Below are 27,294 nucleotides of genomic sequence, written 5' to 3'. Positions count from 1 at the left end.
TTAATTTCAAAATGTATAAATTTAAATTAAGTTTATATTAGGTATTTTTGAAAGCTAGTGCTTCTAGAAGATAAGTGTTTTCCCCAAATTTTTATCTTCTTAATTAGAAACAAGTGCTATGAAAATGGCTTCTTTATTTTTCATTCTGAGACAAGGTCTTGCTTTGCAGCCAAGGCTGTTCTAAAACTTGCAGTCCTACTTCCTCAGGCTTCTGTGTTCTAGGATTATAGCCATGCACCACCATGACTGGCTCTGAAAATTACTTTTATATTTACAAAACATGTGTACTTGAAAAGGGTATTACAGCCCATAAGACACTGGAAATTTATAAGAGGGGTGTCATTCCATAAATCTTCCTGAGAGTTTTTTTGGAACTCAGAAAACTTTTCCAAAAAAAAGTATTTATACAAAGTAATTTATGCTTTCCTGTACTACATTGATAGTACCACATGTGTAATGGACAATAATCAACATGCTAGTCATTGAATAAGCTTTTAAAAATAATTAAAATTATGCACATATATGTATATATTAAACCATGTACAAACAAATATAAATATGAAATGCTGTTGTTCAAGAGTTAGTAGACCCTCTTCAAGAAGCAGGACATTTAATTACACTACTAAGTTAAAAAAATAGACATATTTAAAGATAATATTACTGAAGTCAAAAAAATTTAAACCTAAAGAGACAATTTACAGACTTTCTGTGAAAAAATATTTCTATCTAATGCCATGAGTGTATCATTGAATTTAATTTATGCCTTTCCTACGATTCAAAAACTTGCATCTTCTATTTACTGTAGAAGAAACGTGTAAATACAGTAGGGTGAAAGATATCCTTTAGTTTCTTCTCTTAAATAACCACAAGGTAGTGGTCTAAGTTTTCCACATTCCTACCAAATTCTGGCATTAGTTAACCCTATCCCTCAGTTTCCCATCTCCTATCATAATTTTCATTTAATCAGTGAATTAAAAATAATAAGATCAAGAGATGAAACAAACATTATCTTAATGAACATTTCCAGTTCCCATTCAAATACTCTCCACCAAGTGTTTTCACAGTTTCAGTTGTGGCATGGAGGTAGAATTCAGCTCTCTATGGTTGCTAGAGTAAAACTTGAGGAGGAGGTATTAGGGTGCAGCAGAAGTGAAAAGAGTGAAAAGGAGACTCTTGCCCTTCTGAGATAAAACAAAACTCTTTTGTGAACATTGCAATGAGACAGACATAGCCTTAGCAAAAGACTGCATAACGAGATGAAGACCATGTAGTAAAAGAATAAAATGTCTTCATGAAAAATAAACAACACAAGTGTGAAACATGGCAAAAGAAAGCAAATCTGAATATGGAATTTACCCTGTAGTTCTCAGTCCCAAAAATCTCTAAGAACGATTACTCATGAAGAGCATAATAAATTAAGATCCTGGCAAAATGGCTTGTGTAAATACTTACCAACCTAACCTCTCAGGGACCGATCAACCAGTCAGCCCTTAACACTAGTAAATCCAGATAGGCCAAAAGTGCTTACTGCCTTGTGGAGAAAACACTGGCAGTAGAGTTAGACAAGAATTCAAATTCTAGTACTGTAAAAGTCTTAATTTATTTCTCTGAGCTTTTATTTGTCTTATTTTCTACCTAAGAGATTAGTTATTAAAGACAAATGAAAATAGATGGATAGAAAGATTTTTATTTTTTTAAATTTGTGTGTGTGTGTGTGTGTGTGTGTGTGTGTGTGTTCCAATGTGAGCATATGTGCACTACATGTAAACCAGAAGAGGGTGTTGGACCCCCTGGAACTGGAGTTAAATGTATGGTCATACTCTGCCACACATAGGAACTGAAACTGAACCGGGGTCCTTTGCAAGAGCAGTAAGCACTTTTAATTACTCAGCAACCTCTCCAGCCCCAATTAAGCAGGTGTAATTATATAGATATAATGTATAATATAGTTCAATTTCTATATATTTGTGAATTTCATTACATCAAAAACAATGAACTCTTCATCTCTTTGTAACATATTATTTGAAATGTAAAGTTTTCTATCCTTATCTGAGTAATACATTGGTGCAGAATGTCTAAAAGGGTCTTGTTTTAAATATTTCCAAGAAATGGCTTTTTTATAAACTTTGTTCTTATTCAGTACATCTATCGTTATCAATTTCATTTAACGTTCTATCATTGCTTCTTATAAGTTATTGCAGTGCCTTTTATCTTACTGATATCATTCTCTTCTTGGGAAGAATCTTTAACTGCCATGTAAACCATTTTCTCTCGCTGCATTCGGCTCTGGTCAAGCACTCCAGCTACAGAATGTCCACTGGTATATTCACTCTCTGTGACAATTTCTGTCCCACCTTAAAAATTAAAACACATGTAAACTAGAAACATATCATGGAATAAATCCCCAAATTAGTGAGGAGGATATAGAGAGTGTATAAAAATTCAAACAAACTTCAAAGGACGTTAAAGTATTTATGTACATTTTACCTTAAAATTTCATCCCTCACTAAAGGGGTTAACATTTTTGTCACACTTATATGCTAAGCACTATATAAATTCTATGTATATCTACCCCTTTTTCTCATAAAAACCCTGTTAGGTAGTCACGATCATTAAGGCCATCATAGGAAGGCAAGGCAGAGGGAGATCATCCAAGCCATTGACGATTTCTCAGTTAAATGCTAGAAGTAGTTCTAAAATCCCAAATACTTGCCTCTGTCATCAATGCTCTTAAACACTCATTATAATCCTTCTTCTAACCCAAATTATTTTTATTTGTTTAAAGTTCTCTGCCATAATAGTTTCATATCAGAAAGAATCTGAGAATGGCATCACCCCAATTCCCACTTTATATATAAATATTCATTCACACTTCTAGAAATACACTAAGAAGCCTATGAACATTTTTGTCTTTTGAGAATTTTAGATAAGCATGAAAGATAAGCATTCTAATGTCTCTTATATTGTGGAATTAAAATAGCTTTGTACCTATTTCAACATCATCTTCAGCCTCTGCTTTAAATATATACACTTTTATCACTTCTGAACCAAATCCATCTTCTTTAACATCTTCTTGTGAGCCATCACTACCGATTTTTAATGGTGGGTTTCCCATATGCTCTAACTTCTCTCCCACATCATCCACTGCAAAATGTAAAGGAAACGATTTCAGTCAAAAAGTACCTCTGACATTTAATGAGTGTTAAGCATAATGGCAAAATAAATGTTTTAACCATCTACCCACAGGGTTCCCTTAGTGACATTATGCATCACTAAAAATGCTGTTTCATGAAAACAATATTCAAGATAGCTATATCACAGGATCAAAATTACATAAAATATTTTAAATTACAATGTAGCACTCAAAATATGTTTCTATATAAGAATCATTGAAATTTAAAATAGCAAACATGTATTTAGGTAGGTCATATTTCTTGAATATGACTTATGATTTTTGGCAATTTATGAATGTCTAGTCACTGCAGTTCATATATCATGCTCCTATGATATTAATGTTATCCTTAAAACTATAGAGAATATAATTTTAACATAAATATAAGTGGTGAATTCAAACATTGTGCCATTGTCTTGCCATATGTTTTTATATTCACTGAATCATCAGACTTTAGATGAGAAAAGTGGAGTAGTATCTACTTAGGTATTCACATCACATGTAATTATGAAAAAAACTATAGACTGAATTGTAAGTAAAATCCTATACCAAAGTCTGTAACAGAAAAAAATACAAGTTATAAAATGATTTCACATAAACGAATCCCAAATTAAAAAGCAGTTGTTTCTAAAACTAATTTATCAACTCTAATATCTTAAATGATGAAATAAAACATTGAAATGATTTTAGTAAAAAGGACTTTTCATAAATCATCATGAAAATATTACTTAGGAGCTCAAATTTCTGTTGAGGCATTTGAAGAGAATTTCAAAACAAAATTTTGTATGTGTGTAAATATATGCTTTGTTTTAGAATAAGAAACAAAGATGATACTTAACTGCATGTTACTTTTTCCTTGTTAAAAACCTGATGCTTTGGGACATATGAAAAAAAGCCATATAGAAAAGCAAAGGGACCATATTTGAGACTACTACTAAAGATTTTCAATATAATATACAATTTTATTCTGTTCTACAGTTTCTGAAAAAGATACTATATGTACATCAATATGAAAACTATGAAATATATATTCTATTAATAATCTCACAACAACCATAATTCATATTCAATATATTCTCTACAAATATTGTATTTCAATCCTGCTCCTATAAAAACTAAAGCATAATCTAAACCAAAACTGGGTCATTATGTATTTCAGAATACCACACACAAAACATAAAAAACTTTAGCCCTTGAATATATCCAACAGTTTGAGAACTATGAAAAATACAATAAAACACATTAAAGACCTATAACCTTGATGCTTCTTAAAAATTCAGGCAGATCTTATATGAGTCAAAAACTTTATTTTTGCTAGTTCAGTTTCAAGTTTGGTATATCATGAAAAATGTTTTGTCTATATGAAATGGAAAAAAATGAATGCACTTCACAAATTACTTTAACACTGAAAAGCTATTTTATCTCCTTGTATAAATATAAATAAATCCACTTTATTAGAAATTTGGAATATACTATTGTCAATGAAAAGCTAGCACTCAAATAACACAAGAATGGTCTAAATATTTCTATTCCACTATAGATCCTAATCATAGTGCTGTATTTTTTAAGCAATTATGGGGTTACAATGCCATGAATTAATGATGAGCTATATAATGTCTGTTTAATAGTTTTTTCTTATAAATATCAAATAAAATGATGAGGTCATAGAAATACTAAAACTATAAGCTAAATTTTAAGGAATAAGCACTTGGTCATTCATGGATTTAAAAATGGGATTTATAGAAAACTTTTTAAAAGGTCTAAAATACAAATTTCAGAGGATGGAATATTTGAAAATTCCTAAATATGATAAAATACTCTCATTTGATAGATATGTCATTATTACACATTAATGGATTAAGTGACCATATTTCCTTCTAGAACACACTAATTTAAAATTATAATTCAAATGTAACATTCATGTAATGAAATATTTTGGCTAGTTCTAAACTGTGTATCATAATTTTAGCTATAAATATTGAAATTATAGTTGATATACACTTATCATTTTTCTTTTGGCATTCCTTGTGATTTCACTTCTACTTTATAAAAAGCTTCAACTTTGAATGCTTAACATACCATTGTTTCCTGCTTAGATTAAGCATCTCAGAATGAATAATTTTGAAATGGATGATGCAACTGAATTTGTTTTGCATTTTTAGCTCATAAATGGTAATTATTTTTAAAAGTGGTGTGAACTTGGAAGAGTTTAGCCACTAGCTTTCCTAATATTTATCCTATATTCTTAGTTACAAAAATACATTAACCAAGTTTTACTAGAAAACAAAATGACTTAAGAAATACATTCTCACATAATTTTTAGGATACAGAACTGCTTCTACGTACCCAAGTTTGCTAGCTATGTAGACAGCCCATGTAAACCTGGGCCTTACAAACTTCCTGCCTTGCCTCTCCAGTACTGAGATTATAGGAATGTACCACCACTTGTCTTTCAGTGACTGTTCTTAATATAGACAAAATTAAATATTGAAAAGAGTCAAGGGTTTTTTTTGGCTTATTTTAAGGCACACACCATACTGTTTATGAAACCAACTTTAAGTGAGCAATATAACACCTCCACAAAATTCTATTAGCATTAAAGACAAAAACATAGTAAAATACATGTTTTGCCAGCACTGAAAAGGCTGGAAATATTCAGTTTTCTTTTGCAGAACACTGGCCCAATTTGATTAAAATTCCATTTTACCACAATATACAGTGTAATACTTATTTTAAAAAAATGATTAAAATACAATTACATCATTTCCCTCATGCGTCATATACCATGACCACTTCATTCCTCCCCAAATTGATAGTCTCCTTTTTAAAGCCACAAAAGGTTTTGAGTTTGTCCCTGTTATGGTACATCAAAAAATTATGCTGTGGCTATTATATAAGTATGCAATATACTGATATTCCTTTGTGATTAAACAATGAACAAATGATCTCTTTTATAAAGCAGAGAAAACAGAAAAATAAAATCCCATTTGAATTTCAATAGTATGCCATGACTAAGTATATATCCGAAAGACATGAAAATATCTACCATCACAAAAACCTGTACCCATTTTTCCTATAACCCTTATTCATAATAGTTAAGAAGTAGAGGCTATCAAACTGTCCATCAATAATGGATGGGTGAATTAAGTTAGTATATATGTATAATGGAATATCATTTGGTAATAAAAATCTAATTCCACAATGATAAATGCTATGATATGGATGACCTTTGAGAAACCCTAAGCCAGAAAGGAATGGTTCACATATTATACAATTTCATTTACATGAAATATATAAATAGAATAAGCAAAATTTATGAACCAAGTTTACTGTTGCCTGGGAATGAATAAAGTGAGGAATAACTTCAAGAGCTTATTAGGTTTAATTTTAGCATAATTAAATGTTCAATATTGGTTGGAGTGATGGCAATTCTACTGTTAACATATGAACAAACAATAATTTAAATACATTATTAATTTTGTAGTATAAAATGTATCTTACTAAACTAGTTATATTTTTAATGTTGCAAAGCTATACACATTTTTCTTTTACTCTTAAAATTGGTGAGATTTAAATGACATTTTCCTATATGAATTCAATTTCAAAAGTAAAAGTCTTATTTACACTAGTGCATCATTATATAGGAGATTCCTCATTACATTGAAGTTTTTCACACAGGAAATAATCACCCATACATGTCTTAAATATATTAGATTCTTTTTTAAAAAGAGTTCATCTGGAACATTAGGCAAACATAATTACTGTATATTAATTTCAAAGTTACTTAGCACAAGTGGACAATATTATTCATCTGATAGGATAAAGAAGTTGTGAGGTTTGTTTTAAACATGGATTCAATTCAGATGCACCTCAAAATGAGAGAAAACCAAATCTTACTTCTAAAGTCCAGCTACTTGATAAGATTTTCTCACAGGAATATTTAGGGAAGCTAGAGTTTGTTTGAAGCCTTCAACTTCAGCCCTTGAATATTTTCGAATGTCTATATTTTGTGGCAAAAAAGTAAAGGACCTCTTGATTTAAAATGGAGTTTTTAAAGACAATTTATTCTATAATTCTTGAAAGACTCAATAGCTACCAGATACCAAAAGGTAATGAAATGAAGATTTAAAAGATGAAGCGAGGAAAAATAAAATATTAAGAGAAAACAGTTCAAATATGAATATTATGACTATTAAAAACAATATAAAAGTGGGAAAATCCTGAGTAGTCACAGCTTCCATATTTTCTATGACTTGTCTGTACAAATTTTTATGGAAAAAAATTCTAAATTGAACTTAATATTAATAGAACATGCCTAGAATCCCTGCACTTGGTTATGGGATAAAAATCAGAGTGCATGGATAATAAAAAATTATTTAGTGTTTGTGTATGTGTATACATAATTCATGTAATACAATTTTAAAACATATAGTACTTGCACAAACATTTATTTTATTATGACATTTCCATGTATGTATATAATGTACTTTGATCTTATTGACACCGTCTATCACTTATTTCTTCTGCCCTCTTCTCCCTTTTCCCTCCTGCTTCTAGATCCGTCATACTCTCCCTTTTATTTCATTTCCTGTAGTCCACTCACCACTGTAGATTCCCTAAACAAGGAAAACCCATGCACTGGTTGTCTTTGTTGGACTGGCTTATTCACATCACATGATTAAGTTCTAAAGAAAAACTTTAAACTCTTTCTGTTTCTCTCACAAATGATTAAGTAATCGATCTCGAGCTTAAATTCACCTTACCACTAAATCACTGTTGTTTCAATAACATGACGATAATACAATATTATCTTTAATTTTCAGTTAAGTTAGATTAGACTGAAAGGACTGAAATCTCTTCACTTGGCATGATGGATTCCTGGGTGTGCAAACAATGGATTTCTGATTCCTTTGCCTTCTCTTGCACTCTTTTCCTTATGTGTGTTTGTCTTGTCCAACTCCAATGTGCTACTTTTTGTTTTAGCTTATTCCATTTTACTATTTAAAAAGAAAAGAAAAATACTCTAGCTTAAAATATTCTAAGATATTCTTAAAATATTACTCTTTTTGATGATCCTCCTGCCTCTACTTCCAAATTAAAGGCACAGACCATAGTACCAGACTTAGAAATGTCTTTTCCTTAAAAATATTTGAAAGCAAATAATATGTCATGACTATCTATAAAACATAATGTCTAAGATTTCTAGCACTTTAATGCTAGCTTAACTTACTTAACAACTTTTGAATGTATATTGCACTTATTTTAATATAGATACACTAATAAATTTTACTATGCTTACAACGTTTAGTGTCAAGGCAGTATGTAAATAAGGAGTTGCCCCAGTAAGTATAAGCAATAACACGCCCACAATTTCTTAGTAGTGCACCCCATCCTCTTAAAGAAATGTAAATATTTACTGGCAAATTACTTCCAGGTTGAGCACGATGACACATGCCTGTAATAACAGTGCTGCTGGCATAGAAGCAAGAGTTCATAGAACCAGAAGTTCAAGGTTAGTTTTGGGTACCTAACAACTTTGAGGCCAGCTTACACTGTGTGAGACTCTGCCTCAAAAAACTGCTTACAAAAGAAAGGTTAACGTAATATACTTTAAAATTAAACCCAGTTTGTGGTTTTAGTTTTAAAATCACTAAACATACATACACACATACATAACATAGAATCATCTTATAATCACACAGGCACACATACACAGACATTCTACATAGTGATTCCCTTCTCTGTATTTTTTATTTTTAAAAGGAAAAATTATTGCCAGGAAGAGTTAAAAAGTCTTTAACTAGTTTTTGATATTTGTAGCATGAATCCTTCAAAATTCATAGAGAACATACCCACTCTTTACACAGGCCTGTGTACATGCATGCGCATGCATGTGGGTATTCTGGCGACTGAACATAGGAGTTTGTGCAGTCAAGACAAGCGTTCTACTGGCTGGACTCCCTGCTTTTATAAACACCATCAAAAACACACCCTGAGCTTTTTTTAAACTTTCTTTGTTGGTTGATCTGGAAAATCTGTCACCCAAAATGAAAATAAAGTTTTACCTTCTTCCTTCAGACAGAGTAGTCTGAAATAAAAGCATTAAATAGCTTTGCATATATCACATATAAATACATATAATCAAAATAGAACATAAATCTAGAAAGAAAGGCAGGACACAAACTAAGTTTGTTTTGATTATAAATTAATATACTCTATATAAACACATTATGCTTAAATTCTTATGTAAAAGTTTATTGGCAATGCCAATGTCTGTTGGTTTCTAAAAGCAGTAAAAACATAATTTACTCATTTTGAAATTTATATATGTATACATATATTTAGCATTGAAATTTTGTATCAGTTAATGTTTCTATTGATCCTTTGAAATACATTATTTCTATTCTAAGACATTTCATTTTACTTTGGTATGCACTTTCAGAGTATATTAAAAATACAGGTAAACTCAAAAAGCTCTACTGCTTTTATGAAATATATCCTTGATCCCAGAATGCCTTTCCAAATTATAGAAAATAATGTCAGAAGTAACTTTCTTTATGTGTCACTTACAAGATATCATTAAGTAGTCTTCAGAAGGGCTCTTGACATCTTCATCATCATCTTCTTCAGTTTTTATTGTAACAGTAGAACCAGGAACACCCCCAGCTGCTTGAATCACAGTTTCTGTGTCTGAATTAGTTACAAGAACTTCTTCTGATACCATTGTGGGAGAGTCAACACCTGAAACACAATCTTGGACCACATGTCCCAAATGTCCATCAGGACCAGTAACAAGATCAGCCACAAAAACTTGCTCTGGTACCCTAACGGTTTCTGTAATTAGTTCAGAAGTCAAGATATGATCCCCATCATCTTCCTCTAAATCTTCTTCAATGGCAACATCAGCTTCAAGTACAGCTTCAGGGACAATCACACCTTCTGTTACTACATCAGTCTCTGTAATAATATCAGGCCCATGAACAACTTCAGCTGCAAGGCCATGATCAAGAGTTATCCCATCATCTGTGACAACATCAGAAACTAATACAGCTTCAGGAACTGAAACAACAATATGGTCTCCATCGATATGTGCAGTACCAGCCATTCCAGCCACTACAATACAAACAATTATTCAAAAAAGGGTAAAGTTATTTTATTAATAAAATATTATATTTAACAAATATCTACTATAAAAGAGTTTTGTATTAGGTATATTGATAAATACATATATAATTTAAAAAGCTTTGTTGATATTTTAACTATAATAAAAATCACTAATTAGGAATTGGGTTAGAAATCTGTGTTAAAAAAGCAAAAAAAATCTAACTTATGCTCTTAAAAATAATTTATTGCTATTTAAAAGCAAAAAAGTCATAATAAGGCATCACTACACTGTAATTAACATAACTAAAATAAGAAAAACAAAGAAATGTATCTTTTATATGTTTGGGGAAATGTAAAATGTTAACAGCCATTCAGAGAAATAGTTTGGCAGTTTCTGACAAAACTAAACATTCATTTTCTATACAAAGCAATAATTGCATTCTAGGACATTTCTCCCCAGAAAATGTAAAACATGTTTACATAGAAACTATACTTAAATGTTTATAATAGTTCATAGCAGCTATTATTCATAACAGCAAAAATATAAACACTTTCCAAATATCAATTCATCAGCAGATAAATGATTGGTTAAATGAACCCTGGCACATCCTTATCACAGACTAATACTTAGTCATAAAGAGGAATAAGGTACTGATACAACCAACAACCAGAATAAATCTCCAAAAATTTATTCTGACTTAGACCTGTTACTCAAAATGACAGATGTGGATCCATCTTTAAACAATTTTCTTAAATCACCCCTTCAAAGGTTAAGAGAACACTAAAGAAGAGGAAGTAGGAGAGTTAAAGATGTATGTAAGAACTAAAGATAAGGTGAATAGTTACAGACGGCCTTCCCAAGAGTATTATAATCCTTAACTCACATAACTGTAGCATTTGACCCCCACAAGACCGGCCCTAACAACAATCAGTCATAGAAAGGAAAAGGGCTAAAGGGGATCTATCCTTTACTGTGAACTATTAGTTATATGGGAGACAGGGAAATAACTATCCTGACTTGTGTAACCTCTGCTGAGCCCACCAGGCTCCAAAGATAGCTTTACACCACATCACATGATGGCCCTGGATAATCTTGGTGGGTCACAAAGTGAAATGAATAGACACGACATGAGAAATAAATAAGCTGGGGAGAAGAGTGAACAGGGGTGGTAGGAAGCAGGAGGCGAGAGTAGCCAGAATGTAAGGGACACATATGTGAAATTATTTTAAAAAGGTAAAAGTAGTAAGTTAAAAATTCATGAACAAACTTATAGCCAAACAATAGAAAAATAACAAGGTATACAGTTTTAGATAACAGGAATTACCCAAACTTTAATTTTCTGGATTTGGTACTGTACTACTGTGAAACAGGGTACCAGCATTGGGGGAAGATGAATAAAAAATCATGTAAGACCTCATTATACTAATTTTTCCTACTTCCCATGACCATACAGTTTTTGAAAAACTGAAAGCAAAATAAGAAACACAAACCGATACTGCTATTAGTTAATACAGCATTCTGCCACAAAACATATAACCATAGAAGTCCCAAGAAATTCTTTTAACTTAAAGGAATTACTGTAGCCAAAATGTTAAAATCTTTTAACACCTGATTTAGGAGAAAAGAATCTTAACTCAGATTAAGATTTAGCTTGATAATATTAGTAAGTTTGCAAGAGAGAGAAAACTTTAGTTTTTCTCTTGAGAAGCAGAGTGAGCACAACTCCCACCTCCATTGTAAATACTGTAAGAGAAATAAACGCCATGAGGATTTTGAAGTTCTGCCACCGTGAGGTGGTACAGTAAACTAATTAAAAGTTTGTGGGTCTACTTATAATGCAGTATCTATATGAAATGATTCAGTATGTAGCCTTTTTAACATAATGATAACTTTCTTAAAAAGTACAACCTGAAAGAATATAAAGTCAGACTCTACTAGAGGTATACAATGCTCACTATAATCAATTCCTCAGGATGTTAGTTAAAGCTGGAAAACAGTTTCTAGCATAAACGACAGAAAGCTAAGAATGAAACGAAAACGGATTTTTTTCAGCAGATGTCTTGGGTCATTATCATTATTGTACTAATTTTTGAAATAGAACCTCACACAATTCAAGCTGTCCTCAAACTGCCTATGTAGACAAGGGTGACCTGGAACTCATGACTGCCCTGACTCTGCTTCAGGAGTTCTGGAATTACAAGCACACGCCAACACACCCATCCTCCCTTTCAGCTATTCTAACTCCTTCTCTACATTCTTCAATTTTCACCTAAATCTTAAATTACACCAAAGGAACATAACAACAGACATGCAAAAATAAACAAAAGGCCTCCAACCCTACACAAGGAGCTACCTCCAACTAAGCAATGTTCAGAGTGGGAGAAGTGGTTTTCCTTAGGGAAGAGCACACTTATTGGTTATCCAATACCAAACAATGAGCCCTGAAAACATATATAAAAGTAACATTATATACTGAGCAGGCTGTATTTAGGAATATATATGTATGAAAAATATTTATGAATATACATCAGGGAAAAAAGAACTTGAATGACAGAAATGAGGGATGTAGGAGAGGGTGTGGAGCGAAGAAAGAGAAGTGAGAAATGAAATAATTATAATCTCAAAAATAAGAGAAAAAAGAGCATAACCACAACCCTACAAAAAAGATAAACATAATATGTATTTAAAAACTACCTTTTGTAATTTATTACTCCAGAAAATTAATAGGTGAAGACAGACTAGGGTTTCAAATACTACATTTATCCAGACTGGAAATGATAGCTTTAGCAAAGAAAATTAAATATTAAATCTATTAAATTCATAATAATGGGATTCTCTATATGTAGATGCTATGATTACAATTTCATAAAATGTTTTTAGAAATCAATAATTTAATATTCAGGAAATACTAATTATTTCAGAGTATTATTGGAAATTACTTTGATTTATGATTAGATAGTGGGAAAAGATGGAAGGATAGAATAATGCTAGTGCTGTCCTAGGCTCAGATTAACCTGGTTCAGCTGATTCTAAGAAAACAAAAGAAGTGATTCCAAGTTCACCTAGCCTAAAGTAGGTAAAAAAATCAAACCTAAACCAAAATGAATCTAAATATACTTTTTTACCCTGATTTTAATCCTTTAACCTGAACCAAATGACTTTTAAAAGCCTGTACCAAGAACAATGTCAAACTTCCTCATACAAAAAAGGTTCATAATTTTACTCTTATCAGTTCACCTGTTTCATTTCATTAAATTTCAAAACACATTCATTTACTCAGTGATACGTGAGCTGTACTTCCTTTAAAATGCCGTTTATTCAGATACACATATTCTGCACTAATAACGCGTCAAGCAGTCTTATACTACATGTGTGTGAGAGACAGAGCATATACACACATACATATGATCTCATTTAATTCTCAATATAAGTGTGTTATCTCCATTTTATACATGAAGAAGATACATTTTTCTTTAAAATTGTTATTATTTTTGTGCATATAAAATATGGGAAGTCAGGTTATTGTTAGGCTTTCATGGCAAGTACTTCACCCTCTAAACCATCTCACTAGCCTCCCAAAACTATATTTTAAAGAGGTTAACTATATTCATTCTTTGACTTGAGGCTGTAGTATTATTTTCTTCTTCTTCCACCATCCTAGGAGGAAAAGTTTTGTTTCTTGTCCTAGATAAGTTTTAAAAGAGTCACTAATAAAATTAAGCAAATAGGGCATTGCTGCAGTAATATTTTAAGAATTAAAAGACCTATCACAGAAACTCATTTAAATATTATTTCAAAAATTTATTCAGGATAACCTGATGGCATGAAGAATTTATCTTACTAGTTTAAAAAAATTACAAATGATTAACAGTCATCTCTCAAATGTGAACCGATGACAAATATATAACAATAAATAGTAAATTCTGACAAAGTATTTTCCATGTTATAAGAATTTGTTCAAAGGTTATCTGGCACACCATCAGAGTGACAGCAAAAAAAAAAAACTTAATCTGTCTTTGACCCGTATCTATGGCCTTTTTTGTTATTTCAGTTTCAAAGCAATACTTATCTTCGTAACACTAAAATCTTAAACAATTATTAAACTCAATGCCACTGACTGTAAGGAAAATCACTGTACTCAAACGTCAACAAAATATATAACATGCTATTGTAAAACTTTAAATCTTAAACAGCCTTCAAAAGAAATTGATCTAATAACTCATAAATTAGTTCTTCCTAGTTTCTATACAACATTCATCCTATAGTCTCAAATGAGAACCTTGCAGAATTTGGAGACCTGGTTACACAGAGTTTATTTACATGGCTGTATGACTTCAAAAATTTCAAAATCTATTTACTAAGGACAAATGGAAATCCAACATATTTTAGGACAGTACCATCACAAACCATAAATCCATAAATGACTAAATATTACTCCAGCAATTTTTTGATTTCACTATAATAATAACAACATTACAATAATATAAAAATTCAGTTGTGACTGATTTACCCACTTCAACTTAAGAGATCATGAAAATGGAATTTAAAAAATCATTTCAAAAACAGTTGAACCATGAATATATATATATATATAACCAAAAAACAGTAGCTCTCTACTTTTTTCTTATATGAAAATATTTACTTCATTAATTCACTTTAGAGAAGCCTTTAAATAACTATGACAATGCCAACTAAAATTAGAAGTAGTTCTCAAACTTTCCCATTTTCTTGCTCCTTCCTTAAATAACACAGAACATACCAAATGAAAACTTTTCTTTCAGTCATAATGTGGTCATCTATACTATATCATTTGGTGATGAAAGAGGAATTATGTGTTGATGTGTACAGTAACATAAATAGCACATGAAAATGAGTTAAAGCAATGCACGCACGAAAAGCCATATATTATATGATTGTATTTAGAGGAATTTTTCAAAATAGCTGAATCCATAAATTGAATTACTGGTTACCAAATACTGGTGGAGAAAGAATAGGCAGTAGCTGCTAACTAAGTATGAGGGACTCTATTTCATTTTTATATGTATTTACAATGTTGAGATTATAATTTTAGGATAACAAATGTCTGAAAATTAGACCAGTGATCACTGCATAATTCTCTAATTGTATTAAAATACGGAATTATAAAGTTTAAAATAGGGTCTGAAGACATAGCTCAGCAGTTAAGAATTCCCGCTGCTCTTCCTTGGGGCCTGAGTTCAGTCTCGGCACCCATTCCAGATGGCATATAACTGCCTGTAACACCAGCTCCAAAGGACCTGATACCCTCTTCTGACTTTCACAGGTACCAACATACACATGGCATACATGCGTACATACATACATACATACATATACATACAAATAAAAATAACTACTTAAAAAATAAACTGAAAGTGGATGAAAAGTATGGCATATGACACATCTTAATGAAAAAGAAAGTAATATTTGTATAAAAGTAATCCAATATGTAGCTCCTATTTCTAAAGCAACTGAAAGTGAATAAAATATCACACATAGGAAAACCTCAAGATACTGAGGCTACAAAGGTGACATTTAAAATAAAAATGTGTTTAGTATATTGAAATTCAAGTATCCCTTTAGTCTAAAACCTGAATTGAAACATAAGTGGTTTTAGCATTTTAAAGCTTATAAACTGTCCAGCCAAGAATTTTAAGGACAAAAATAAAATCTCCCTATCATCATTCACTTTGCGACATTTCACCCGTAGTTCTTCCCGTGTCACTTTTTTCATTACTGTGATTTAAACATGAGAGGCTAATTTAAAAAGACTCATTTTGGCTCACTGTTTCAGAGAGTTCAGCCTGTTTCTATTGCTATGAGACTGCAATGGGAGATGCTGAATGTCATGTCAGGGAGCATGTAGTAGAGAATAGCAGCTAACCTCATGGAGAAAGGGAAGCAGAAGGAGATTATGCCTGTGGTTGCGAGCACTCTACAGTCTTCCTATTTTATTGCATCTAGGCCCATAGTCTGTTGGATGGTGATGCCCATTGTGTCAAGTGAATCTTTTCTCCTATTGAATCCTTTATCAAAAACACCCTAATAGACACGCCCAAACATGTGCTTTAATAACTTTTTAAAATCCTCTCAAACCAATCAAGTCGCCAACCAAGATTTACTATCACAATTCTTGTACTTTCATACCCACCCCAAATCATTTCTAAATCACCAATAAATAACAAAGCACACTCATCTTTTAGAAGAACACATCTATGACTCCTTTATATATCACTTTAACAATCATCTCAGTCCTTACTGAATTCAACCTTGATGTACCCGGTCAGACAAATGTCAAAGAATCACAGAACTCAAGAGACCCTCAGTCTCCTCATTATAAAAGTAGATCAGTAATCCAGCCAAGTTTATAATCTAGATAACATCACTGTCAAGACTAGAATACAGTTCCTCTAATTCTTAATACTATGGACTTTAAAATAGGGCAGCAAATGACATATTAAACCACACTTAGAATAGTGCTAGCATTTTCTTATTCAAGCAAAGTATCCCCAGTTCTAGCCCTCCATCACTGATTTCAGTTTCATCAATTACACATGGCCCTATGGGTCCCGTGTCCTTCTTACAACCATTTATCATTTATGTTTTCTACTTTTATTCCTATTTCATCTTCAATCCTTAAAATTCCATCCTTGCCTCTTTTAATTTGAATATCACTATCTCCTCTAAAATTCAGACCAACTGTCCCAAAATTTACTTTCTTTCTAGACAATGTAGTCTTAACATATTTATCAAAATTTAAGGCTACTGAAGAAAAATGGACATAGAAGTAAGGAATCTTTTATTAGGAAAAAAAGGGGAAAGGTGGTTGGCTCTTAAAATTGCTCAGCGGTTAAGAGTGCTTGCGGCCCTCTTAGAGGACCTGAGTTCAGTTCCAAGCACCCATGTCAGACAGCTCCCAGTCACCCATAACCATGACTGCTTTGGGGGCCTGTGGTTGCCTAAACGTGTGTACACATGCACAGACACTCGCGCGTGTGTGTGCGCACACACACAAACACACACACACGTGAATCTTTCTAGCTTTATGAACAATGCAACTTTAGACAGCAGCTTTAACATTTTCTACATCTGAAAACTAATATATACTATCACAATATGATGCAATTAAGCAGTATGCATAGTGAGTTTTTAATTTCTAGCAAAATATTATCTTTATATCCCAAGTTTATTTCAAACTTCTTACAAACTATATGATTTTAAATATACTGTTTATATTTGCCTTTAAGAAAATAAGCTGTACAATTTTATTTTCCCAGTAAAGGAATATTTCAATGTAATTCTACTTCCATGTTCATTTTTAATATATTCTACTTTACAATCATGAAGTACAACAAAGAAAATGCTTTACCAAAATCCTGCATAATCATGGTATGGGCCATTCTAGCGTCTGAAGTGTGCAATCCAAGACTTCCACCGCCTGAATCCATCCTTAGCAAAGTTCATTCACAAATATCTGTAAAATAAATGGTTTGAAAAGGAGTTTAAATACATTTATCTCCAAATCAGTGATATTGTATTGAGAGAAATAAAACAGAAAATATGCCTTACAACCAGTATGCAAAGCTCATTACAAGAGAAAAGAAAACCCCCAAACTGCTTAGATGCTTTCTGTGAGGACCACACATAGAAGAGGCAGGTGGACGCAAAGCCAAGATGACGGAAAATGAAGTACACCTACGGTGATGAGCCATCAGAACGTGATAAAAACCAGCAAAAGAACAAAACTGCAAGACTGAGGTCCAGGCAAATATACGTAATAAATAAAATGAATGACGACAGATTAATAATGGGGATGTTTATACATTACTAGAGGACTCAGATGTCTAGTGTTAGTGAATTTCATCCAGTAGCTCTCATCCATTTCTTCCAGACCCAGATCAGCCCTGCAGCGGAGCTCTGCAGATATTACATTCACCTCTGGCTCCTGGGGCTCTACTTATAATGCAAAATGTTCTATCACAAGTTTCCCCAGATTTCTTTGAACCAATAAGGACTTCTGGCCTCACTCTACCACATTTTCTTGTCTCACAGTTTTGAGGAAATCATGAAACATGACTGCTTCCTAAATATGGTAAAGATAAGACCAATCACACACAAACATTTCGCATTGTTTCTTTCAGCATATCATTTGCTTGCGATTGTACAACTGATACTTTCCAGTAATGATTAATAAAAGCAAGCTAGTCTATGGAAGTTTTTAAAGCAATAGCTCAACCTGTTTGATCTCCCATGTTAAGACAATCTGACAATATGGGACAGAAAGTCAGATGTTGTCACTCAATATATTACTTATAATTGCAATATGTGCATTACACCAGCAACAAAAGATTCTAACCAAGCAACCAACATTGCGTAAATTTTAAAGGGTATTTATGTTAGTTTCACTCAGAAGTGTTTGTTAAATTGAGCCATATCACACAAGGGTTACGTCCTTAATGAAAATTTTAGGACGATTCCACACAAACAAAATAAGTACTGGGGTATGGCTAAGCTTTTTTCACCTCCTGTAAAGCTCTATAGCTACCCAACAGGCAGAAGAATCTTGAAGAAAAACTCCTATTTAAACACCTGAATTGTATACTTTGTACACAATAATATTCTATATCAGTGGATAATTATTTCCATGTACAAAATGATTAGGTAAATTATGTTGGAACAAAATTAAATATTTGGGAGGACTTCTTAAGTATGTTTTGCCTTTCTTTCAAATTAGTATTTTTTGTCTTACTGTCATCCAAGATAAGGACAAAGGGCCAATGGAGTTCACCACCATCAATTATCTGTATTTACACACATTTAAGTAAAAATGCCATAAGGATTTACATTGACACCTAAAAATATACTATGTGGACTTCAATTTTATCATTTGCTTTCTTTATCAGGTAGCTAAGACAACAATTACAAAAGTCATTCTATGGTTTAAATTTGTATAATTACTAAAGAAAAGAATAAGTTAATTGTTAATCACCTTTACACAAGTGGGTTGAAGAAACTGTAGATTTCCTTACAAATTGTAAAGTGAATTTTGAAAATTTTCTTATTTTTTCCTTCAAAACAATGCATTTTCTTTGGGAAAATGTCCTTTACCTATTATAAAAATACAAATTAGATACTTAAAGGCATTTTTAACCAAATCTCTTACACAACTTAAGAATGTTTTTCTCTACTCTTCAACTTGAAAGGTAAGGTTGCAAAAGCTCAGGTGCTCAAATCTGTGTTTATCTAAAGAGAAGAGGGATGCCACCACGAGAACCCCCACCCCCAAAACTACACAACCTGAAAATATGACATTTAGAATTCGACTGCTTAAGCCAAACCTTCTTCACGTCATATATCTAAAACACCTTCATTTGGACAGTAAAGAACAACCAAGGACAAGGTGTATCTTTGCCAAATCCATACAGAAAAATCTACTCTAGCACTCCATGAAGTGTGAAAATTACAATATTCAGGGCAAATATTATGAAAGTATCACACTGCATAGATAGCAAAGACATAAAATGCAATACTTCTTCAGATATATAAAGTTTCAATAGGTCAATACCAAATAATGTCAGGGAACAGCAGTATGGCATTTAATAACCAATAGGTAGCTACGCTTCTCAGTCTTCTCAAGAGTGTACCACACACGCTTATCGAACCGAGATAAACCACGCAACTATGCCTCAAGTACACATCTTTCTACCAATGCACTGGAAACAGAAAACACAAAAATCAGATTTTACTCTCATCTGTCTCCTCTAAGCAGCTCGTCAAGGAGCAGGCTTCTCCGCGATGTCAACAGGGCGAGGGGCTGAAGAGAAATGGTAAGGCGGCTGAGCAAGAGAATGGGAAAGTAGTATTTGCAGAGATAGACAAAGGAGCCCTGGCAAGTAGCAATATTGCAGCTTTGGACGCAGCACTCTTCCCGCAGAAGTCTCCCTTTCCCACGACCGTGCCAAGTTTCAATCATTTCCAGCCGAACGCACACACGTGCCCTCTCCGATGTCTCCCAGGCGAACCGATGTTCAAGCGAACGAGAACAAGAGAGCCTTCGCAGCGGAGAGGCGAGACCGAGCCGACCGAGGAGGCGTCCCCCGCGGCGCCCTCCCTGCTCTCCCGCGGCGCAGCGGTCACCGGCGCTGCCCCCACCCCCGCGCCTCCCAGCCGCTCGCCGCCCCTCGCTCCCGCGGCCCCGCCGTACGTGGGAGCCCGCCGCCAAGCAAAATGGTGGTGTCGGAGCCGGGGCGACGGCTGCCGCACACGGCACCCCCCCCACACACACCACACACGCAGCCGGGCTCTGACGGCTCCGGATCGTTGCTCCCTCCCACGCCCAGCCCCGGGCCACTTGACTGGCCAAGCCCGCTAGCCCTCGGGCGTGCCGTGCCTGGGACTCCGAGCCGCCGCCGCCGCCGCCGCGGGCGGGCGGGCGAGCAGGCGGGCGAGCACAGCGACACGGGGCGCGGGCGAGAGGATCATGGAGGTGGGGGGGGTCGCTGAGACAAAATGCCAAGGGGACGCCGCACTCTCCACCGTTTTGTTTTCCGCCATTTTCCTGTCACCCTAAAGCACCGACGGCCAAAACGACGGCTCTAGCTTCCCGAGGGAGGGGGAGGGGGCTCCGGCCGAGGAGAGGAGGGGACCGGCTGCGGTGGGGACCCTCACTTGCCAACGTTTCCCCGGCCTCGGATGGCGGCGGCGGAAGAAGCCGGGACACGGGCGGCTGGGGTAAAGCTCGGGGACTAGACGCCACTTCCATTGTTCCTTTCGCCCTCCCCGAGACGCTGGGTGGGAGCCTCTCCCCTCCCGGAGACACGCTGAGCGTGGCAGAGCCGGCGCTCGCGACTTTCTCCTCGGGAGTCCCCTTACCTGTCACCGCCGCCGCCGACCTCCGCCGCCACCGCCACCGCCTTCGCCGCTGCCAGGCAGACTGAGGCCGCGCTCTCAACTGCCGCGGGGGGCGGCAGCCGTAGACCTGGAAGGTCCTAGCTTTCGGGTTTCCGAGGTTCCGCGGCCCGAGCCAATCACAGGCTACTCTGCGTCTGGGAGGCGCGCCGCCCCGTCCTGCTTTATACCGCTCCTACATGCTGAGGTTGCATTACGTCACGCAACCCTTGCTGCAGGGTAGGGGGCCAAGCGTGGGGGGACGGGGGGAGGCGCGCACGCGCGCGCGCGCACGCGACGCCGACCGTGGAGCCCGCGCTGGGTTTGTGCTCGGAGACCCCGCGGACTCGCCGCGAAGGCTCCGCTGCCGAGGGGGAGGAGTCCGAGTGCGCAAGCTCGGATCTTGGGACGTCCCTGAGGAGTTTCCGTGGGAAGATTTTTGTTTTCTAGGTTTCCCGAGTGAGATGAGGAGAAGGAGGGAAAAGCAGCATGACCCACTCGCTGAACGTCCAGTCGGTGTTGCTTGCCATTTAAAAAGTGTGTGTGTGTGTGTGTGTGTGTGTGTGTGTGTGTGTGTGTGTGTGTGCATACAGTTGACCCTGGAGGACCTGACAAATTAAACATTACCTCTCCACCAATAAAACCTATATATGTTTTTGAAGGTTCCCTCTATTCTCCACTCTATCCCTTTTATAATGAAGATAATTTGGAGAAGAAAGTAAAGCAGTAAAAACACAGTCTTAAAAATGGAAGAAAAAGGTAGACAAGAGAACAAAATGAAATGAACTAAATAATTTCCGATTGTGACACTTTTAACTTCTGTCTGTAGAAATGTTGAAAATTCGACGGGTATGCAAGAAAAGGTGATGAAATGAGATAGGAGAGGAGATATGTACCAGGTTGTACTTTTAACATGCCTTACGTTTGGGATTTAAGCCTTAATTATATGTTCATTCAAAATCTATAACACTATTTAATCAGGGAGAAGACATGTCCTTTGTGGAGGAGGAAAGATTAAATCATTATTAAATAAATAATCTGAATATTTAAAAACAAAAGATGTTATTGTTCTATACCATTATGATCATTTATCCAGGTATTTAGAACTATATACCTCTAGAGATTTTTTTTAGATGTCTAGAAAGATATTGCACTCTAAGTACTATTTGGCCAGGAAGTAATAGTCTTTCCCTGAAAGGTACCAGGTACTAGATATTTTACTTTTGAAAATAAATATTAATAAATATTTTCCCATGGTGCTGGCAATGAAACCCAATACCTCACACAATCTAAGCAAGCACTCTATTGCTGAACTACATATCCAAACCAAGGAAACATTTCTGTAAAGTCTGGATCACAACTACTCAACTCTCCCCCTATAGCGCAAAGCATCCATAATTTGTACACAGTGAGCAAAGCTGTTTTCTATTAGAAATTTATATACTTTGACATCTGAATTCTACCCCATTCATTGTGTTTTGAAATCATTCTTTTGGGTACTTCTTTAACCATTTAAATATAAATCCCCTTTCAAATATATACATGAAAATGCTACTTGTCCAGAATTGGCCTGTGAGCCATGATTTTTTTTCACCCTTTTAGCTGTCGTTTCTTTACACTTCTATTTTCTTTCTTAGATGAAGAAAGGTGTTTTTATGAGTGTATATGGTGACATATTTCTGTACTTAATAATTTGTCAAATACTGCTTACTAGTTTTTTCCTGTGACAATTCCAACTGAATACTTAGAAAAAAAAACTTTAAAAAGAAGTGTTTTGTGTGGTTGATTTGGTGGGGGTGTCTATGTAGACAGACAGACAGACAGACAGACACACACACACACACACACACACACACACACACACACACACTGTTCTTTTTCCTTAAACATCTGGTCAGTGAAAATGTCATAAGAATTCTATCTCCTTAACATCTGTAGAAATCACCAAACTTTGGCCATTTCTAACATCATCCTTTATTCAGATTCACATCTCTTCTTACTTACATTACTACAACACTATGCTAAGCAATTCTTTTGTGTCTGTTTAGTCATGAAATCTCAAAATAGCAGGTTTGCAAGCCAAAGAATATCTAGAATTGAGTATCTACACCCCATTCTTACTTCACTTGAAGCTTTCAGCAAGTGAGCCCATTGTAATTTTCTTCTGACTCATTTCTCTTCCATATGAACCAATTTAATGAAATAGAAAAAATTCAAATGGAATCAAATCAAAACATAAAATATCATCATTTAAAGGAGGAAATTGGCTACCTAATGTAGAAGAAATAAAAAGTACAGGCTTTTGTGATGTTTTAAATAATAATAAATATTGTTTATATGTTGATATTTTAGTGCCAATGATATTAATCAGGTTCTATAAATTCTATAATTTATAGCATGATTTGATTTGTAGATTGTCCAATTCACTCCCTCTGACTTCCTCAGTGACCTCAACTAACTAATAGTGAATTGCTACGGTACATTTAGAAACCAAATATTGCTGTCCCTTTTTTTTCTTAAATGATTCTGCAGTCACAGTGTTTCATCAGCTATATTCTCTTTAAACTGAATCTCATGTATGAACTGTATTCCTCTTCTTGCTTTCACTGTAACCTAGGCAACTCCCATGGAATAATACAAAATGAATGAACATAAGCATATTCTGGGTCACCTAGAAGAACACTTTATAAATATACACTGTCATTCCCTGTCAACATTCATATTTATATTTCTATTTACAAACATGTTGTCACTAGATAATAGTGTTTTAATTGTTCAGGGATGATTTGAAACAAGAGTCAGATTTCATTTGTAAATTATATGGTACTACTCGATGTGCTGTGCATAATCAAATATCTTGGTGGTTAGAGTGATGGCTGGGGTGAGTCATCTCATAGCATACAATAGGGCAAGCCACATTCAATATGCCACTACAATCATATTCATGTATGAGCTACAATTTAGCTTCATCAAAAATATAATGTGTGATGTTAAATTAATGCTGTTAGTTCAGTGGGATTTTGTTTTGTTTTGTTTTCTGAATTGTATACATACACACAAACACACACACAGACAAAGATTTTATTTCCATAGTGCTCTGATTTTGAACATATTTAAGTGACAATATAATAGAACTAAATTAACATTGAATAATACTGTTTCCTTCGAAATAACCTAGAATAAAAGCTACAAATTACACTAAGAGTCTAAATACTATCCTCCACAAACAGGACCAGGAAACCTTGGGGGAAGTGGCTACCTCCAGGTTTCAGATAGGAAATGAATAAGATGAGAGTTTGTCATTTTGTTCTAACAAAGAGGAGACTTTCAAAGACTAATGTGTTCATGCTGAAAGTACACAAAAGCTTCCAAAGATAATAGTAGCTGTGAATGATGGAAACATATTAAATACAAAAATTTCTAAGTTGAGTCAGGATCTCAAAAGAGATCTCCCAAACAAAAGCTTCAGTGGAAGCTATTTTTCCTGCATTCATAGAATATCAACTTACATACTCTGTAAATTAACAATAAAAAGAAAATAAATCAACAGTTCATTTTGTTTTTTCCATAGAAACTATTTCAGCACAACACAATATCCTTAATAGAAAATCAGCATTTTAAAAGTCTCAAACATAGCAACATACCTAAGCAACATTAACAATGGATGAAATTATGAGATAGATATTGAAGTAAAAGCTTTTCATGCTATTATCACCCAAATATCTTAACAACTTTCCTATCAGTATCTTCACAAAAAACTGATGTTATCAGTATTCCTTAGTTTACATTAGCTAGTAGATAGAAAATAGTATTTTATTGGAATCTAAACTTGCACTTGTCTGGTACTTAATGATGGTAAATGTTTTTAAGAGTGCTCTCAAGACCCAGCAATACCACTCCTGGGCATATACACAAAGGCTGCTCCATCCTACCACAAGGAAATTGACTCAACTATGTTCATAATAGCTTAATTTGTAATAACCAGAAACTGGAAAGAACTTAGATATCCCTAAACTGAATTGGTAAAAAAAAATGTGGTACATTTACACAATGGTTTATTACTCAGCTGTTAAAAAATAACATCATAAAATTTGCAGGTAAATGGATGGAACTAGAAGAAAAATCATCCTGAGGGAGGTAACCCATAGTCCTTTTTAATTAGATAATAGTATTTCTGCCCTTCTTAAATTTTTTACTAAAACTCATTTTGTGACACAATATCTGGTATATTCTGTAAAATATTTTCTATGCACTTGAATAAAACATACAGTCTGTCACTCTTGGGTGGGATGTTATGTATCTGTCTGATTCTCTATTTTGTCTAGATAAGGTTTACTTACTACAGAAAGTGATGTAATAAGTCTAATATTATTATATTACTATTTTTCTTATTGCTGCCAATATTGCTCAATATATTTAGGTCCTTTGATATAGCATAAATATATATCTAGTATATTTTCCTTTGTAATATAATGGCCTTATTTGTCTCCTGTGACATGTTTTCATTAAATTGTAGCTTTTCTGAAGTAAGTTTAACTACTCCATTTTTGTTGCCTTCATAAGAAATATCCTTTTCTATTCCTTCACTTTCAGCCTATATGCACCTTTAAATTTAAAGTTAGTTTCTTGTAGACAGCATGTATTTGAATATTTATTATTGTTTTAACTTATGTTTTTGTTGTAACCCACCGAATTATTCTATTTTTTTGGTGGGAGAAATTTACTCTGTTTAAAGGTAATTATTGTTCAGCTTTTCAGCTTAAAAAATCCTTGCTCACTCCAATGTCTTAAAGAGTTTCCCCTGTATTTTCATCTTACAGTTCATATCTTCAAGTCTTATGTATAAGTATTCAATATGTATTGAGTTTATTATAATAATTGATGAAATATTGGGGTGTACTTTTTATGTATGGAAACATTTTTCAACAGCTATTTACTGAAAGCATTATCAGTACTCAAGCGTGTTATAAACACCTTTTTGAAACTGAATTGGCTAGCTATGTGTACATTTACCTCTTGTCTGTCTATTCGGTTATATCATTATTGTACCTGTATGTATGCCTACATAATTGCTGTTTTCATTCTTGCAATTTGTACTACAGTTAGAAATCAGATGCTGTAATGCCTCTTGCTTGATTATTTTTGTTCAGGGTAGCTATGGCTAACTAAAATATTTTTGTTTCTTTTAAATAATTAAATTATTCTTTTATAGTTATATGAATAATGTCATTGGTATTTTGAGAAGGCTTTCATTAAGTCTGGGGGATGTTTTGGGTACTATTTAGTCTCAACATTATTGATTCTTCTAACACAAGAACACATGATACTTTTCTATTTTATTTTCTGCATATGTCCCTAGTCTCTTTCATCAATGATTTATAAGATTCATTACGAAAATCTTACTATAGGGTAAAAATATGTCTTAGATATATTGTGTAGGTACTATAATTGGATTCATTCATTGATTTAAGTTGAAGGTAACTCACTACTCACATATAATAATGCTATTGGTTTCTGCATGTTGACCTTCTATTGTGTATAATTCTGTTTTATTGTTTTGTGGGGAAGCATTTAGAATTTGCTATATATAAGATCATGTCATCTTGCTCTTAGACTCTTTCTGTCCCCTCTTCTACATGGATTCCTGAATCTTTGGAGGAGGGGTGTGGTATATATATTTAGGACTGAATATTCTGCAGTCTTTTAATCTCTGTACCTTGGACGATTGTGGGTCTTCGTGTTGATAATCGCCTGCTGCAAATAGAAGCATCTCTGATGAAGGTTGAGAGATGCCTTATTCTACAAATATATGATAAATCATTAGTGGTTGGTTTAATACTGTGCTGGCTAGCTTTATGTCAACTTGAGAGAAACTGTAGTCATCTGAGAGGAGGGAACCTCAAGTAAGAAAATGTCTCCATAAGATTGAACTGTGAGCCTATAGAGCATTTTCCTAATTAATGATTGATGGAGGAGCACCCAGCCCATTGCAGCTGATAGTCCTGGGTTCTAAAAAAAAGAAGATTAAGTAAGCCATGTGGAGCAAGCCAGTAAACAACACCTCTCCATGGCCTCTGCATCAGCTACTTCTTCCATGTCCCTGCCCTGTTAG

General features: G+C 34.3%; 1 protein-coding gene across 3 annotated transcripts in view; it reads right to left on the bottom strand.

The window, feature by feature from the left end:
* Positions 1-21,459, bottom strand: part of Znf711 (zinc finger protein 711) — a 29,854-nt gene extending 8,395 nt beyond the window's left edge. The window contains exons 1-6 of one of the 3 annotated variants that reach the window (XM_013122733.3): positions 20,042-20,352; positions 19,285-19,403; positions 17,665-17,769; positions 9,743-10,285; positions 2,989-3,144; positions 2,217-2,354 (exon numbers count right to left, since the gene is read on the bottom strand). In XM_013122733.3, the coding sequence (XP_012978187.1) occupies positions 2,217-2,354; positions 2,989-3,144; positions 9,743-10,285; positions 17,665-17,743 (916 nt within the window). In that variant the 5' untranslated portion in view covers positions 17,744-17,769; positions 19,285-19,403; positions 20,042-20,352. Of the gene's footprint in view, positions 1-2,216; positions 2,355-2,988; positions 3,145-9,742; positions 10,286-17,664; positions 17,770-19,284; positions 19,404-20,041; positions 20,353-21,167 lie in introns of those variants that run through there. The other 2 variants (XM_040744349.1, XM_013122732.3) reach the window with 2 other exon arrangements.
* Between the last annotated feature and the right edge of the window lie 5,835 nt (positions 21,460-27,294).

This window comes from Mesocricetus auratus, unplaced genomic scaffold, assembly GCF_017639785.1.
Source record: "Mesocricetus auratus isolate SY011 unplaced genomic scaffold, BCM_Maur_2.0 Super-Scaffold_100003, whole genome shotgun sequence".
NCBI lineage: Eukaryota > Metazoa > Chordata > Mammalia > Rodentia > Cricetidae > Mesocricetus > Mesocricetus auratus.
The sequence above is the reverse complement of the archived record's forward strand: the minus strand, read 5'-3'. Positions and strand labels throughout refer to the sequence as shown.